Genomic DNA, 17,129 nt, shown 5'->3' with positions numbered 1-17,129 from the left:
CCACGAAAATGATTCCAGGGCTGGAACAGCTCTCCTGTGCAGAAAGGCTGAGTGAGTTGGGGGTGTTCAGCCTGGAGAAGAGAAGGGTACAGGGAGACCTTACTGCGGCCTTTCAGTATATAAAGGGGGGGTTATGAGGAAGACGGAGAGACACTTTTTACCAGGGCCTGTAGTGAAGGACAAGGGGCAACAGTTTTAAATTGAAAGAGGGTAGGTTTAGACTGCACATAAGGAAGAGGGGGGTTTTATGCTGTGGGTGGTGAGACACTGGGACAGGTTGCTCAGAGAAGCTGTGGATGGCCCATCCCTGGAAGCGTTCAAAGTCAGGTCAGAGGGGGCTTTGAGCAACCTGATCTAGTGAAAGATGTCCTTGCCCATGGCAGGGGGGTTGGATTAGCTGACCTTTGAAGGTCCCTTCCAACCCAAACCACTCTGTGAGTCTATGACTTGCTGAGCAGCACGGTAACTCTCCACACCCGGCTCCCTTTTCTCGTGGGAGACAGCAGTCACTGCAACAGCCTGCAGCTGGCTGGCTCTGGGTTTCATACAGACCCTGCTCTCCTCTCAAAAGGGAAACACATCCACCAAGCACAGGGCTTCAGGGCTCTCCTCTGTTGCTCTGCTTCAGAAGGACTGTAGCGCCCACAGCAGAGGCCAAAAACCCCGAGCGAGAAAAGGCTTTCCTCACCCTTTCCTCTCCCCAGCCACTGGGAGTGGCTTCAAAGTCACCTAAAAAAGTCTCCCTGCTCCCCTCGCAGTGCTGACTGAGAGTACTTGTGTCCTCTCCTGCGCCTGTGTTCATGGCCATCATCTCCCCACCTCTTCCCAACAACACCTCCCAGGCACAGGGCTTGCTCCAACCCAGAGCCGGCCGGCTCCTGAGGCACAGCCAGGGCTTGGTCCTCTGGACCAGCACATCAGAAGTCCAGACCTCAGGATGAAGCAGCTCCTCCATCATCCAGTGAGCTGGGACAACCAAAACCTAATCCTTCCCTACCACTCCCAGTACACGTAATCCTGTACGAAGGTCCAGCAGGTCCAGGGCTGGTGTCCCTGCACTGGCAGCTGAACGAGGAATCAAGATCATTTACATGCACCGTACGCTCTGATCAGCTGTTTCAGTTGTGCGAGGTTAGTAATCATTACTGCTGCTCTACTCTAAGTTAGAAGCATGCCTCTCGAGCGCTTGTAACGCCAGGGTAACGACCCTTGGAAAGCACCAGCAAGGTGAAAGAGCTCAGCGCCGCGACTTCGTTCTAGCTAGAAGAATGGCAGCGTACTACAGAGATCAAATCTAAAGCACATTGAGAGGTGCTGAGTTTAAGCACTTTCAGATTAGGATTTCAAGTCCTAGGCACCACACACACTTCTGCGCAACACTCATGCATCTTTCGCTCAAAGGCATTGGGATTTCCCCCTCTCTACTCAGACGGGAACGCATCCCAAAGCTTCCTTGTTATGATCACGGGCAGGGACTCATAGCTCAGTCTTGGAAAAAGGGGGCAATTAAGGGATTTACAGATGCTGCAGCAAGCTGGGAGCGAAGGAGGGCAGGGCATCGTCGCAGGGGCATACCAAGAGGTGCTTCTCAGCCCTGCAGAGACGAAGTCAGCCCATTCCGCCCAGCTCTCAAGGCCCCCAAGAGCAGCTGAGGGAACAGACCTCCAGCTCTCGCCAACACAAAACCTCTCTGCTTTGCATTTCCAGAAGATGCAATTGCTTCCACCCCTGGATGAGCGAGTTCAATGACATAATTAATTGGCACCAGTTGGAGGAGAAACATGAGCCGAGCAATAGGGTTTTGGCACAAGACCCAGCTGCCGTGACAACCGGAGGGGGGCAGAACCGCTCCGCGGCAGCCGGTCAACTATAAATTTAGAGTGATCATTACTAAGGAAACTTAAGACCTTTCCCCCCTTACTGGTGAAGCAATCTACCTACAAAGCTGTGAAAGAGAGAGGAGCTCAAGCAATGCAGCACTAACTGCTCTCAAAGCCCTCACCCAGTTTGTCTGTGGATGTGATAATATCGGCTGGAAGGGAGGAGTCCAGATCTGCATCCAAGATGCCCAGTGGGTCGAGTTGTGCTACATGATGCCCTCGAATCTATGAAATGGGCCAGGAATGGAAAGGAGAACAGGTACCAAGAGGGAGAGGGGAAAGGGAGAAAAACAAAAGAGGGGAGGGGTAAAAAAGTTAAATTACATTAGAATTAATTTGCAGAGTAATTCTCACCGACGTTTGGAGAAACAGTTACTGGCGCATCATCAAAATTTACACAACTAATGCCGAGAGGATCAAGCTTTGCAATGTGATGACCCCTGACCTGGAAGCAACAACACAGATTAGTCATTAAAACAAGTTAATTGAAGAGACATTCCTTAAAAAAAAAAAACAAAAAAAACAAAAAAAAGACCCGAAGTCATGCACAGTTTTCCTCTTTACATTTTCTGCAGAGCCACCCCAATTTCTGGCTGCAACTAAAGTCTGGAGAAGTTGGGCTTACTTTCAACTACAGCATGTAGGTGTGAGTGCCACCAGCTGCAAGGACTGCTCTGCTCTGCCTGAAGCCAGGCTTCGGCAAGGCAGGCAGGGGGAAGGTGATCTCCTTCACAGCAGAGACCTTCCAGAATTGAGGTCCGAGGGTCTCCCACTGCTTGCCTGGTGTCCAGCTCGAGCACCTCCTCTCTACGGATGCAATAACTCCACACCTATGGTTTCCTCCTAAGCATCATAGCAAACAAGGAAGCAATTTTCCAGATTTTTGCATATCTAGGTGCTCTCCTGCCAATGTGGCAGAGAAAACAAGCATTGCCACCAGCAGCAGTAGCTCCTGAAAGGCAGAGGAACGTGTCTGAGGAACATCTGCCTGTCTGTGCTATTAGAGGTCAGCAGCTCACAGCATCCTTTTGGAGAGAGGAGCCTACAGCAGGACTTGGAGCACTCATGTTGCTCTTCTGGGAAGGGGCAGGAGCAGAAATACCAAAGAGCTTTGGCACCAAGAGAGCCTTGATGGCTCCCGGTGGCGGCAGTCAGGCCAGGAGTCACCACTGGGACTTGAATCCGCATCGGGAGCTACAGAGAATAACGAGAGGTAATGAGGAGTTTTGCTTTTTGCCTTCACAGGAGGAGGTACCCACAGATGGACCCCACCTGCAACAAAGTGCAGGGGCTAGCCCATCATTTAGCAGTCGGCAGGACACAAGCTCACCACGCTGTTCCCCATGGCCAGGATGCTCTCACCGGGACCAGAAGGACACTTTGTCCAGCAAATGGCTTTAAGCTGGAGGCGCCCAGGGGCTTTAAGGTCAACTCAGCAGTTTGCAGGTACACAGCAAATCCTCAAATTGGTGTGGGAGCGAGGAGAAGGTCTCTTCCCCCATGGGAGCCATGCTGCTTGTTATTCTCCATGTGCAACGCACGCCAGGCAGATTTTTTCCCCGAACCCAAAATAAGACCACAGCAGATATTTGCAGGAAGCATCACACTCGCAGGCCCTGATCCTGATAGGGGACTTCAACCACCTGGACATGTGCTGGAAAAGCGGCACAGCAAACTACAAGCAGTCCGGGAAACTACTGGAGTGCGTTGAGGCCAACTTCCTAGTAGAGACGATGGAGAGCCCAACCAGAGGAGAGGCACTACTGGACCTGTTGCTCACTAATGCAGAAGAACTTATCGGAGAGGTCAAGACTGGAGGTAGCCTGGGCTGCAGCATCATGCTCTGGTGGAATTCTCAATCTTGAGGGATACAGGACAGGTAAAAAGTAGAGTCAGGACCCTAAACCTCAGAAAGGCAAACTTTCAGCTGTTTAGGGCGCTAGTGTGTGGGATCCCTTGGGAAAGTGCCCTCAGAGGCAAAGGAGCGAATGAGAGCTGGGAGATATTTAAAGACATTTTGCTTAGGGCACAAGGGCTCTCAATCCCGACATGCAAGAAGTCAGGCAGGGGAGGCAGGAGGCCAGTTTGGCCAAGTCAAGACCTCTTAGCCAAACACAAAGACAAAACCAAAATGCACAGGCAATGGAGGCAGGGATACACACCCTGGGGAGATGATAGGGATATGGCCCGGGAATGCAGGGAGGGGGTCAGGAAAGCCAAGGCACAGCTAGAGCCGAACTTGGCTAGGGACGTGAAAAATAACAAGAAGGGTTTCTTCAGGTACGTAGGATAACAAAGGAAGATGAAAGAAACTGTATCCCCCGAGGAGCAAAACGGGAGACCTGGCTACAACCGACATGGAGAAGGCTGAGGTACTCAACAACTTTTTTGCCTCAGTCTTCACCGGCAAGTGGTCTAGCCACGCTGCCCAACTCACAGAATCCAAAGGCAGGGACTGGGAGAATGAAGTACCACCCACCATAGGAGAAGATCAGGTTGGAGAGCATGTAAGGCACCTGAATGTGCACAAGTCCATGGGACCTGATGAGATGAATCTGAGGGTCCCGAGGGAACTGGCAGATGAAGTTGCTATGCCACGATCCATCATATTTGAAAAGTCGTGGCAGACTGGTGAAGTTCCCAGTGACTGGAAAAGGGGAAACATAACCCCCATTTTTAAAAAGGGCAAAAAGGAAGACCTGGGAATTACAGGCCGGTTAGTCTCACCTCTGTGCCCAGCAAGATCACGGAGCAAATCCTCCTGGAAACTATGCTAAGGCACATGGAAAACAGAGAGGTGGTTGGTGACAGCCAACATGGCTTCACTAAGGGCAAATTGCGCCTGACAAACCTGGTGGCCTTCTACAATGGGCTTACAGCATTGGTGGATAACAGAAGAGAGACTGATGGCATCTACCCGGACTTGTGCAAAGCATTTGATACTGTCCTGCACAACATGCTTGTCTCTAAAATGGAGAGACATGGATGTGAAGGGTGGATCACTCGGTGGATAAGGAATTGGCTGGATGGTCACACTCAAAGAGTTACGGTCAACGGCTCCATGTCCGGATGAAGAACAGTGACAAGTGGTGTCCCACAGGGGTCTGCATTGGGACCAGTATTATTTAACATCTTTGTCGGGGACATGGACAGTGGGATCGAGCGCACCCTCAGCAAGTTTGCGGATGACACCAAGCTGAGTGGTGCGGTTGATACTCTAGAGGGACAGAATGCCATCCAGAAGGACCCTGACAGGCTATAGAGCTGGGCCCATGTGAACCTCATGAAGTTCTGCAAGGCCAAGTGCAAGGTCCTGCAGCTGGATCAGGGCAACCCCCCGATATCAATACAGGCTGGGCAGAGAATGGATTGAGAGCAGCCCTGCAGAGAAGGACTTGGGGGTCTTGGTTGATGAGAAGCTCGACACGACCCAGCAACGTGTGCTCGCAGGCCAGAAAGCCAACCATATCCTGGGCTGCATCAAAAGAAGTGTGGCCAGCAGGTCGAGGGAGGTGATTCTGCCCTCTGCTCCGCTCCGGTGAGACCCGACCTGGAGTACTGCATAAGAAAGACATGGACCTGCTCGAGCGGGTCCAGAGGAGGGCCACAAAGATGATCAGGGTGCTGGAGCACCTTCCCTATGAGGACAGGCTAAGAGAGTTGGGGTTCTCTTCTGGAGAAGAGAAGGCTCCAGGGGAGACCTTATAGCAGCCTGCCAGAACTTAAAAGGGGGCCTACACAAAAGATGGGGAGGGATGATTTATCAGGGAGTGTAGTGATAGGATGAGAGGTAATGGCTTTAAACTCAAAGAGGGTACATTTAGATTAGATATTAGGAAGAAATTCTTTACCGTGAGGGTGGTGAGACACTGGAACAGGTTGCCCAGAGAAGTTGTGGATGCCCCATCCCTGGGAGTGTTCAAGGCCAGGTTGGATGGGGCTTTAAGCAACCTGGTCTAGTGGAAGGTGTCCCTGCCCATGGCAGCGGGGTTGGAACTAGATGAACTTTAAGGTCGCTTCCAACCCAAACCATTCTGTGATTCAAATAGAAATAATGACTTGGACATGCAACCACAGGCTACAATTAAGAAGCCATCGCTGATGCCACAGCAGAGCAGGGTCACTGCTTACCTATAATTACAGGGACAATCCAGCTCGATCCAATTAAGAAATTAATTGCCTGGTGTTTTAAGTAGGTTACCCATCACAGGCAGGGTTTCCTCCTGCCTTCCTACTCTTCTGTATCTCCATACACTGTAGTGAACTTCCCCACCTGCACACCCCACTGCAGCTAGAGCCCTACAGTGACACCGGAGTAGGAAGGGAGGTGGATTTCTCCCTGCAGACAGCTTAGAAAAATACATCCAAGAGCAATCACCTCCCAGCGCTGCCATTCAGAGACTGAGGAAGTGACAGGAATGCAGAAAAGGTTACAGATTTTGTGTTCAAATTGCTGACTTGGAGCTGCTGCCTCCAACTGCATCAGTGGCCACTTGTTTGAACTTGGCATCTGCCCGCTTGTCACACCAGCGAGAGCTGCACAGCCTTTAAAAACAGCTCTCCAAGGATCCGCCTGAGCTGGAGACAGCTGGCCAGGTGGTCACCTCCCATGAAATCAGCCACGAGGGAAGACGCAGGTCCTCACAAACATGTCCCAGCTTCCCCTTCTTAAAGGAAAGCAGGGCAGTGCCTCAGCGTTGATGTCGGCACCTCGGCTGCGGAGGCAGGCAGGGCAGGGGCACGTTCTTCAAGCCAGAGAGCAGGGCCAAGGCTGGGCAGACCTTTGGACTTACCCAGTCCTGCAGTTCTTGCCTTAACCTGTGGCATTGTATGTTGGATTTTCCCCATACCTGAGCAGGAACATGACCTGCAGCAGGTGCTTCTTTGCAGGAATAGGTGAGAAAACCGTGATCACACCTCCATGGCAGCTGGGTTTGTTAACTTCTCACCACAGCCCCAGTTAAAGCCCACACACTTGACAAATGAGAGTGCAACCAAAAGTGAAAGGATAACACAGATGTAGAAACACATTTAAATGTTCTCTTGAGTTAAAATATTGGCTGGCCATCCCGTAGCCAGAGGATGTTTCCTTCCTGCTCAAAACTTGTTTCTCCCAAAAGGCTGACTTTGGCAGCATCGGTCTGAGTTGCAGCCCAGTGGCACCACAGCCCTCTTCCCAGTCACAAATCACAGGGAAATGTTTCCTGAACTTTTATTTTAGCACCTCAGAAGTTCTCTCAGCAACACAGGAGAAGCAGAATGGGTGTCCCATGCCACTGCTGAGCATGGCAGGAGCTCACAGCACAGGAGCATCATTCCAGAAGCCAGCAAACCCTGTGCAGAGAAGACCTCCCCCTCCCTGCCACCCTAATTGCTCTGTTTGGGTGACAATAGCTTTAATCTTCCTATTGTCCAGCAAAGTATCAGCTGAGCTTCTGCCCCAACAAATCAGCAGCTCCTGTGAAAAACTAGGCAGCCCAGCATGCATCCTGCATGCTCTCCATGCAAAACACATGCAACCGCACTGACTCCAGCCCACCGCAGCCACTGCATGCCCCTCTAACGGAGGACACGCTCCTCCTCGGCGCAAAGCCCGTCTCCTTACCTGATAAGCCCTGATGAGAGATTGCACTGCGAGATGGTCCTCCACCAGTTTATCTACATTGGGCTGTGCTTGAACCAGGAACTGGGCTTGGGACAGCGTGGAAAGGCTGGTACTCAGTGGAGGGGGGCTTTGGTAAGCGGTGCCTGGAGCAGCTCCAGCATTGGCATTGCGAAAGAAGATGTCCCATGACTAGGAAAAAGGAAAGAAAAGAGGCAACAGGGTCATTACCCGTGACCCAAACACCTCCTCACTCGAGGTTACTGGGGTCTCAGCTCTATTGCCACAGCAGGGAGTAAAATCCCCCGGGGGCAGAGCTGCCTCCTCCCCTGCACCCCAGCTCCATGCAGCCGCTGCCAAAGGCACCCACCTGCCTCGGACAGGAGAGCACTAAAGCTCTCCCACTATTCCAGTTACGCCATTATCCTACTTCCCATCCATCTGGACTGGTTTTTTTGGCATGAGACCATCCCCAGAGCCCCCCCTCCCTTGGTAGCAGCGCTCAAGAGAGGACACAGGTGACGCCCCTCGCCCAGCTCAGCTCTCGAAACCACTGCTCTGAGCAACGAGCCCCAGCCTGGTCTTCAGGCCCTTGTTTCCTTCTCTCCAGGGCAGGAGACTGTCCTCTAAATATCCACAATATTTTCTGAAAAATATTTTTGCCCTGTAATCAAATACACCTCTTCCTCTTTTCCGTTGTCTAAATGGCCTGAGACTGAGACCCAAGTCCCAGTGTAAGCTGTGTTGTCCAGCCCTCAACCAGCAATGGCTTTTTTCTTTTTCTGTTCCCTCTTCAATTTTTCCCCATCCTTTTAGCAACGCCGACACCAGCGCTATTCCTGTGCCAGTTCTCCCATGCCCTTAGCGCGGCAGATATCACCTATGCTCCTGCTCCCCGCTGCAGATGGGTATTTCTAGGTGTTAAGAAAACAAAGCAAAACCCTCAAAAAAAGCACTCGACAGACTTGGTGTAACTTTGTGGTACTTATCTAGCATTGCCTGAAGAGCCCAGAAGCGTCCCAGGGCCAAACCCGAGTTAATCTGTCTACTTGGAGGGGCAGCAACAGACCTGGGGAAGGGGAGAGACCAGCAGAGCAAAGTCCAAGCCACGTGCTCCCGTCACGCTCTCACCCCTGCCCGCTTCTCACGTGCCACTGAGCGACAGCAAAGGACGAGGGCAAGGCGGAGCAGCATCTGCGCGCCTGCACATACCTGAGACGCCAGCTAGAGCAAACAAATCCCGTCGGATTTGCACGCTGGTTTCAGCCCAAGGGTCTCTCCACTGACCGGGAGCAAGAGCCCAGCGCTGCGTACCCTGCAGACCTCTGAACCTCGTGTCTGCGGAGAGCACCAAACCCAACCTCGGTGATGCAGAGACGAGCGAAGCGCTGCCCAGCCAGCCCCAGTGTGTTTAAACAAAGTCGAAAAGAGACATGAGAGCAGCTCCAGTGGTGGTTTGGGGCAAAAAAATCAGCTTTTGCAGCCTGATAGCAGGGTGTAGGGGATTGAAAACCTGACCTTTGCCAGAGGAGCTTTCCACCCTTGCTTTCCCCCTTCCCTGGAGCTCCTCCAGCTGCAGCACCCATCACATGCCCCAGGAAGCTATTTCCAGCCCGGATTTAGCCAGACGCCCCATCACACGGCTGCGCAAGGTGATTAAATTTAGAAACAGGTCACGCTGAAGGAACATAAATAAAATCTGGAACAATTTGGCACTGTAACTGATAAACAATAGCTCCCCCAGAGGGAAAAAAAACACCAAAAAGCAAAGAGAGAAAACACCCAACCCTGTTCTGATTGCTGTCTGCTAAAGGAAATTTCAGTAGGAAAAGAGGGATTGCTGCTTTTAGTACGATCCTTACTCCTGGCCACTGGTGAGAGCAGCCCAAGCCCCTTCCCCAGGGCCACAGAGCTCAAGGATGCCCCAGAAGCCATCGGCTCCTGCGAGCGGGAGGGACGAGGACCTTGGGATGGGCTCTGTGCCCTTGGGATGGGGAAGAATCTGGCTTTGCTCAGTGGTTTAAGGTTGTTTAATGTACTGGAAAATAGAGACACGCAAGAGAAAGGGAGCACCTGCTAACCCAGGGAGGGGGCTGGCAGTGGTGCTGGGGGGACAGGGACGGAGCCAGGAGGCAGAGCGTTACCTTTATGACCTCCTCCCTTCTGGCATTTAACAATATTAACCTCTTGGAGATGCAATTTGCTTCCGTTTTGAAAGAAAAAGTTCATTTTAAGCTCTCCAAACAAGGTGCGGCACCAGCTCGGTCAGCTCGGGCACTTTCGCTAAATGCTTTATTGCCCAACATAATTACAGAGTATTTCAGGCTACTTGACTGCAGGCTTTGCCCCCGCTGAAGGCTGTGGCCCTGATAAGCGCTACAAAAACATCAGCTTTCAAGTTGCTGATGTGGTTTCAAATTCGAGGGTATTCGAGGGCCACCCTGGGGGTTTCTGGTGACCCATGGAGGTGCCTCTGGAGCTCACGTATCCCGTGGGAGAGGCTGAATGGCACCATCAGCGTTATCCTGCTTTATCACAGGAAGGAGGACTTTGCCTTAATCCAGCACTTGCCGAAGGTAACAGCAGTAATAAAGCTCATCAGGTTATTCCCCTCCAACCCTCTCCATGCCCACAGCAGCCCTGCGAGCGCTCCTCCAGCTCTTATGCCCTATATATATAGGGTATAAAATATATATATAGGGTATAAGAGAGCTCAGATTCACCTCATTTTTAGCAAGAGGGCTCAAAGCCGGCACCTCCCCACTCCTAAGTGTGCAGGCAGCCCCCAGGTCTCGGCACACTAAATGCTCTCAACCCCAGGTCCCTGCTGTGACCATCCCACGGCCACGCATCCCACCACGGCCACCGCATAAGCCTGGACCAGCTTTCCCGGCACTCCTCTGTGCCACTGCTCTTGCGCCGGCAAAGCAGGACGGGAGAGCCAGCTGACTGCAGCACGCCTGGATGGTTCAGGCTTTAGAGGGATTCTGAGCTCAGCTCTGAGAGCGGAGCTCACCGCACGCTTCTCTGTTGAGAACAGCCCCAAAAACAGCTCACCAAGAGAGACCAGCATCTTTCACTTTGTTTATCACACTCGGTTCCTGGAGAAGGCTGTGGGTCCCAGCCTCTGCCAACAAAGCCAGCTTGGAGGTAAGGCACGCACGGCAAGGGGAGAGGGGTGACATCTCCCACCCGCCGCAGGGCACCTCAGATTGGGCTGGAGCTGCTCCAGGTGGGGAGGTGCACAAGGGAGACGCGGCCTCTACCTCCAGCTCAGGCTGTGCCCCTGCTCCTTCTCCTGCCGTGGACTGCAAGGTAAGAAGGCGCCAACCAGACCTGCTCCGCATGGTTGGCAAGCCAGGCAGCACCTCCTGCTTTAGCAGGGAGGAGGCATGTTCAGAGCTTAAGGCTGGAAGAGGAGGAGCCTGAACCTAGTTTATGGCAGGTAACCTTTGCTGAGAGTAGGTGGTCAAGCAGCGATCGATCGGTTCATGCTCTGCGCTCACCTTGTCCCCTATCAACATAAACAAGGACCTTCAATTCTCCGGGGTGCTCACTTTTGAAGATGGGGGATGAAACCCAAGCATTTCAAACTCTCAAGCAGGACTCCTACCAAATTCAGCCTGGGCCCCTATTTGCGAGCACGACTGCAAAGGACGCAGCCAAAGGCACTTCTCAGGGCCAGGCGTGGGGCTCCGGCCTCACTAAAGACTGCGGGTTCCTGCCATCGTGTCAGCGAGGCTGGGGTTACACAGCATCCTCTACACGCATTGTGGTCATATAACCACTTTCAATATAAAAATCAAAATACTGGCTTATTAAGAAGTCCATGTTAAAGACTGTTTGATGTACATATATACTGGGAGAGCTGTATCCCTTTACACCAGTTCAACCTGAACACAGGGGCTGCTGTTTAGGACGGCTAAACTTGTCACAGATGTATGACTGCAGGTATCATCTACCCGCAGTCAAAGCCCTCTGGCCACCTGCCCTGAAGGAAGCAAGTTGCTCGGGGTCCTGGGGAGACAGCACGGGTTGTGCCGAGCATTGCCAGCAGCCAGCACGGTACCCAAAAGTTGGCAAAGAGCCGCTCAGTCCCGCAGGGCGGGAGGAGGGCCTCCCAGCTCCCTTGGGAAGCGGTCCCAGAAGCGAGCAGCTCTGACCCTGCGGCAGCCCACCGGCACCCACGCCTGCACCCTTGCCGCCTCTTTCCCCAGCTCCGCTCTTATTTGTTCATCAGACTCAGAAACTGGAGTTCAGCTGAAGGACTGCATGCAGAAAAAGCCTAAAATAACTTTTTTTTTTTTTTTAAAATCTTCCCTACTCTAAACAAACACTTAAGTATTTTCTGCAGTTTAAACCACCAGTGTCTGCACAGAGGGAAGTGAATTTGCTCAGCTGGGACGGTCGTGCCGGCTGGAGTTCTCGTAGGTTTCTGGCGACAACAGCAAAGAAACCCCAGCTCTTCCCTGGCTGAAGGTCTCGCCCTCATCAGCAAAAAGCAGCACGGCGAGGCGCAGCCTGTCTCTGCTTTGTGCAGGGAACAGATAAGCTGCAGCCAGGTCCGTGTGACAGCCCAGCTGTTTTTGGGAACTCCACCCTCGGATCTGACCCTACATCTAATGGGATGGAGGCCAATGCTTATCAGGGACGGGGGTGACACGCTCCACTGTCAGGCCAGAGGGGACGCAGGCTGACGGTGACCACTCGCAAGCCAAGACCAGGGACGGCTGCAACCCCGATTCCACCGCAGCGGCTCGGTGTCCCAGCAGGGACACGATGAGCCATGAAAAAGCACGGAGAGAAGAAAGGGGCAAAGCTAGGAGCTGGGAAGGGATCTTGGTAAAGGGGTCACTGGAACGAGGTGGGATCCACCCAGGAGAGATGAGTCAAGTATGAGGGTCAAGTGCATCAGGGAGCAAGAGCAAAGTCCTTGCCAAACCTCAGGCATCAACCCCACCAGAAGTTTTGGGACCTGGAGCTGGATTTCATAGGATCACAGAATGGTTTGGGTTGGAACAGACCTTCAAAGATCATCTAGTCCAACCCCCCCCGGTCCAACTCCCTTTCTGCCAAGCAGGACGCCAGCTTGATTTTCATCAAAAAGCAGTCTGTAAGACTTGCTTTTTACATTACTAATGTCAGGTTTGCTTCCTGGCAATGATAAGACCCCATTTCATTTCACACTGATTTTCCTACTGCCACAAACCACTCCCAGCCGCGCTGGAGGCAAAATCTTACGTCAACTCCTGCACTGCTCTCTAAGCACCTAAAAGTACTTCAAGGGACATTGATTTCCAGGGGTGACTAATACACACTTGCAATTCTTCACCATAAACATTGAACTGGGGGCCTGGAGAGGTGGTGGAAGTTCCACCCTTGTAAGTGCTCAAAACTTGACCGCACGAGGCCCCGAGTGACCTGGTCTAGCCATGAAGCTAGATGCCACCCCCAAGCCACCCAGGGCAGAGGCTCCAGAGGTTCCTTCCGACCTAAATTCTCCTCCAATTTCTTCAGCCGAGTGTGCATGAGGACTCCTGTGCAGCTCTGCATGCGCTGCCTACCTATAGAGAAGCTGATGAAGCTACAGGGGCTACATTAAAGAGGAGGCAAGACCAGAAGAGATCCAGAGGTCTGGCCTCAGGACCCAAATACACTTCCCATCCAGCTGCCCCGGTTAGTCTTGATGTTTACTCTCACATCTGCTCAGAGTGACATTCAAGACTGAGCAGGGTCTGTAGATTGAAGATCCCGTATCAAACCGTGAAGACTCTTTGCCAAAGACACAACTGTGCCCGCCACTGGGACAAGCATGGTGTAACCCACGCTTGTTTTTAAATTAGACTACAGCATTTAGATTCATGGCTTTTAATTCAATATCCCGCCTCTGAAAGACTGGGCTGCCCCACGTGGTGTGCTTGGGTAGCTTTCAAGTCACTATTTGACAAAGGGAACAACCCAAGCCAACATACTTTGTGCTTTCCGAGTTTGTATTGCTTGGCTCAGCCACCCATTTGCCTCGACACAAGCATAAAGTCAACATTGTTTGTGAAAATTCAGCTTTGATCCTACCTTAAGACCTTTACAGCACCCTAACAGGCTGTGCGTTTTGGATGCGTTGGATTGGTTCCATGGAAAACATACTCAACGCTGATGCAAGCGTTAGGGCATGAGATTCCTTACTCACCCCTGACTGCTCATTTAACCATCGCGTCCTGGTTTGCAGACTGCTCATGTGCTACTGAATAAAGAAAATCCCTGCTCTACATCAGGACACACATGAAACTCTTAAAATTACTGGGTAATGCTGAGACTTAGTCACTAGAGGAACATTTTCCTTGTGAAACACTGGGGATAGGGAAAAACGCAGTCGGGTTTCAGAAATCCTCTTCCCAGCTGAGCCCTCACCTGCTGGACTCTACGTTAAAGAGCTGGCCTTCTCCTCGCTGGAGAGCTTCAGTAATTCAGTTCAAGACAGACCTCTCTGCATACTGCCCACGGCTGGGTTGCTTTCCCAATTTTAAGTTCTGGACCAGCTGGTGGGAATTCCCCTGGCCACCAGATCCAGTCCCCCTCCCCAGGCTGCAGATCAGCAGCCTGGCTTCATGCACACAAGCTCAAAGTCAAGCTTAGCTACAACCCGTCTACCCCAACGTGTAACACCACCCGTTCCCGAAGCAAAAACAAAACCAGTCAAGATGAGAATATCCTCCCTGCCTCCCCCCATCGTCCACTCCAGAATAAACCCTCCTGATAAGCCATCAGAGCTGGAAAAAATAAAGTATTGGGAGCTCATTAAAGGTGGATTTCCAGAAGGCATTCCTTGTATCCGCTTGTGATCCAGGATGCTGCCCGCGTCCCACAAGCCAATGGCGTTCCCTCTTGAACGGAGAAACTTCTCTTGGCTCTTGCTCAAGGAATCGGTGACGTTTCTTTCCGGCAAAGCGAGGCAGAAGGACCATCCACAACTATCCAGCCCCTCCGGCTGAATTCATTCCTCCTTGAGATGCGTGCACTTACCTGAACCCACTGCTCAGACACACAGAGGGAGAAGCAAAGGCGATATCCTGGCAAGGTTGCTCCTTACCTTATGTACACTTTTGGGATTTTCCAGCCAAGCATAATACATTTCCTCCACGTAGTTTGAACTAGTCCCGCTCAAAAAAGGCTCGGCAGCCACCGGTGCACTGTAGCACCTGATCTGTTGAAACGTCCTGGGTGTTGCCGGCCTGTGTTGGGAAATTGTCTTTACAGTCTGCGAGGCCGTCAACGGCCTCAGCTTTGCCGCACAAGTCCTTAAGTTAAGCATGTCTGTCCTGTCGCCTCACGCAAGTTCCTGTTGGGAGAGAAGGAAAAAGTGGGTTAGAAATCATGGCAGGAGAGTGCAGAGCAGAGACCCCCCCCCCCCCCCTCCACCCCCTGTAAGCCCTGAGCACGGAGAATTGAGCTTAGGATCAGTTTTTAATTCGGATTAATCTGTCCGCCCCACCCCATGGCCGAGTCCCCGATGGCTGGGAAATGCAGTTTTTGCTCAAGACACTTGGTGCAGCTGGGTCCACCTCCACCGTCCCTTCCAGCATGGCACTGGCATCTCCCCTGACACGACAGTGAAAAGCAGATTTGCTCAGTGGGGTACCCAACGCCAACCTCAAACGAGCCACTGCACGTCAAAGCCACCCGCACCTTTTTATATCGGCACCTTCGTACAAAATAAGGCACATTTGATGGTGAAACTCAGCCCAGATTAACAGTATAAGGTATCAGGTTCCCCCAGGGCTTTCCTCTTTAGTTCCTAGCCAACAACATCTACTCCTTTTCCAATAATAAATCCACAAAGTAGTCTCTGATGTCTTTTGATTTTTTGATTCTTCCTCTGAGAATCTTCTTTTTAAACAGGAAAATCCTCACTATGAAACTCAGATTCCAGCAGGAGCTGGACACTTTGGCCCTTCAACCTCCCATTTGCAGTGATGCAGCCAGTCGTACGAGTTTAAAGAAAGGCACTTCAAAGCACCGAGCCCAGAAGGGTGCTGGAAAAAATTTGTCACCAGCTGGATTTTAACGCTGAACATCACATTCTCCTTCACGTCGAGCTGATCCAGTCTAGTGGGGCGCGCTCCTCCAGGTCTGCGCAAGCCACAGGAGGACAACTCTCGTCATGCCGACCCACCATGAAAGCTTTTTCTGTCAGTCTCTCTCCCATGTAGAAGGTCTTGGCTTCGATTTTTGCTGTGTTACTCAACCCGCGACCGCTTTGCTTGGCTGACGTTTTCTTCTCGCCGGTTTGTGTTAAGCGCACCAGGATAAAGCTGGAAAGAAACCGTCTTCAGGGAAGACCCCTTGCAAAGTAGAGTACAGTGGTGCAAAGCACTTGGGACGTGGGCTCCAGGACAGACCCCTTCATCACTTCTCCTTAAAAGTTCAGACCCAAGACCCAGTCGAAAGACCCAGAGAGGGGCTCTCCCCTGCCCAGAGAACCCAGAAAAGCAACCTGGAGCTGCACGGGACCTCTCAAAGGTCCCCCAGCAACCTCCACCTTGCAGCTCCTGGTGGGACACAGCCCCCCATGTCCAGGGAAGCCTGGGGTTAACCACGCTCCTCGTTACACACGTCCGATCGACAGCCACAGTCCAAGGGAAGGCGCTGCAGCAAGATCATCTCGGGGGAAGCGCTGGCACTTGGAGCCAGCTCTTCTTAGAGCTTTTTCCACCCAACTCCTCCCGCAAGAGGCAGGACCCGAGGCTGGAGGTGACCCAACTGGCCGGCTTCCATATCCCTGACCAGTTTAACGAGCAGCAGCCCAATGTCAAAGCAGCTATCATAAGTTCACCAGATTAAAATGAAGTTTCCCAGCGGACTGGAGAAAAAAAATACACCTTCGTGACTAGCGTTTCGTTGGCTGGGCTTCCAGATTTGCCTTGCTGAATCTAGTTCTGGCTACTCGGCACAGCAGTGGCTATGCTTCCCGCCTCAAAACACAAGATTTTGGTCCAAAGAGCCTGAGGAAGACCTGGGATCGCTCTAATTCAGCCAAAGTGTTTCACGGATTCCTCAGGGGAAGAAGGGAAGACCACTCGTCCTTTCCACGTTGCTTGCTCACTTCTGCCCGCAGTCAAACCAGGCCCTTAACAGGCAAGAAATGGCAGACAGGTGCAGGACAGCGAGCATGGCAGCACTAGATGTTTTCCCAGCTTACCCTCCACAGATTTAAGCAGCAAAACACACGCAGATATTTTAGAGAGCCGACTGAATTGGGTGTTGGCACACATGCACACACGCGGCAGGGAAAAAGCTTTAGGACGAAAGCGTTGGTGGCATCTCCAGCTTTGGTGTCCGGTTTCGGTGCTGCCACTCAGCAGCGTCCCAGTGACCTCTCTGGAAAACAGGGGGGTTAACGCCAGGGTTGGACCCAAAATGAGCAGAACCAGCTGGTCTTTGAGGGCCTCTCGCAGAAAGGGTTGGCCTCCCAAAGGCGTGGGAGCCCATGCCGTGCTGCAGACCGGGGCGAGCTCGGAGCAGGGATATTTCCGAGGTAAATGAAAATAGCGCACGATGACCAGGAGCAAGGATGTAGGAAACCGAGCCCGAGATAACGGATACAAGGGTCACACATGAACACAAAGCTCATGCATGGAGTACAGCTGCAG

General features: G+C 52.2%; 1 protein-coding gene across 1 annotated transcript in view; it reads right to left on the bottom strand.

Moving 5' to 3' along the window:
• OGDH (oxoglutarate (alpha-ketoglutarate) dehydrogenase (lipoamide)) overlaps positions 1-14,791 on the bottom strand; it is a gene marked incomplete at its 3' end in the record, with an annotated part of 29,209 nt that extends 14,418 nt beyond the window's left edge. The window contains 3 exon segments of the mRNA XM_009584940.1: positions 2,003-2,105; positions 7,486-7,674; positions 14,570-14,791. Coding sequence (XP_009583235.1) covers positions 2,003-2,105; positions 7,486-7,674; positions 14,570-14,791 — 514 coding nt within the window.
• Between the last annotated feature and the right edge of the window lie 2,338 nt (positions 14,792-17,129).

This window comes from Fulmarus glacialis, unplaced genomic scaffold, assembly GCF_000690835.1.
Source record: "Fulmarus glacialis isolate BGI_N327 unplaced genomic scaffold, ASM69083v1 scaffold8049, whole genome shotgun sequence".
Lineage (NCBI taxonomy): Eukaryota > Metazoa > Chordata > Aves > Procellariiformes > Procellariidae > Fulmarus > Fulmarus glacialis.
This window is presented reverse-complemented; position numbering and strand designations above follow the sequence as displayed.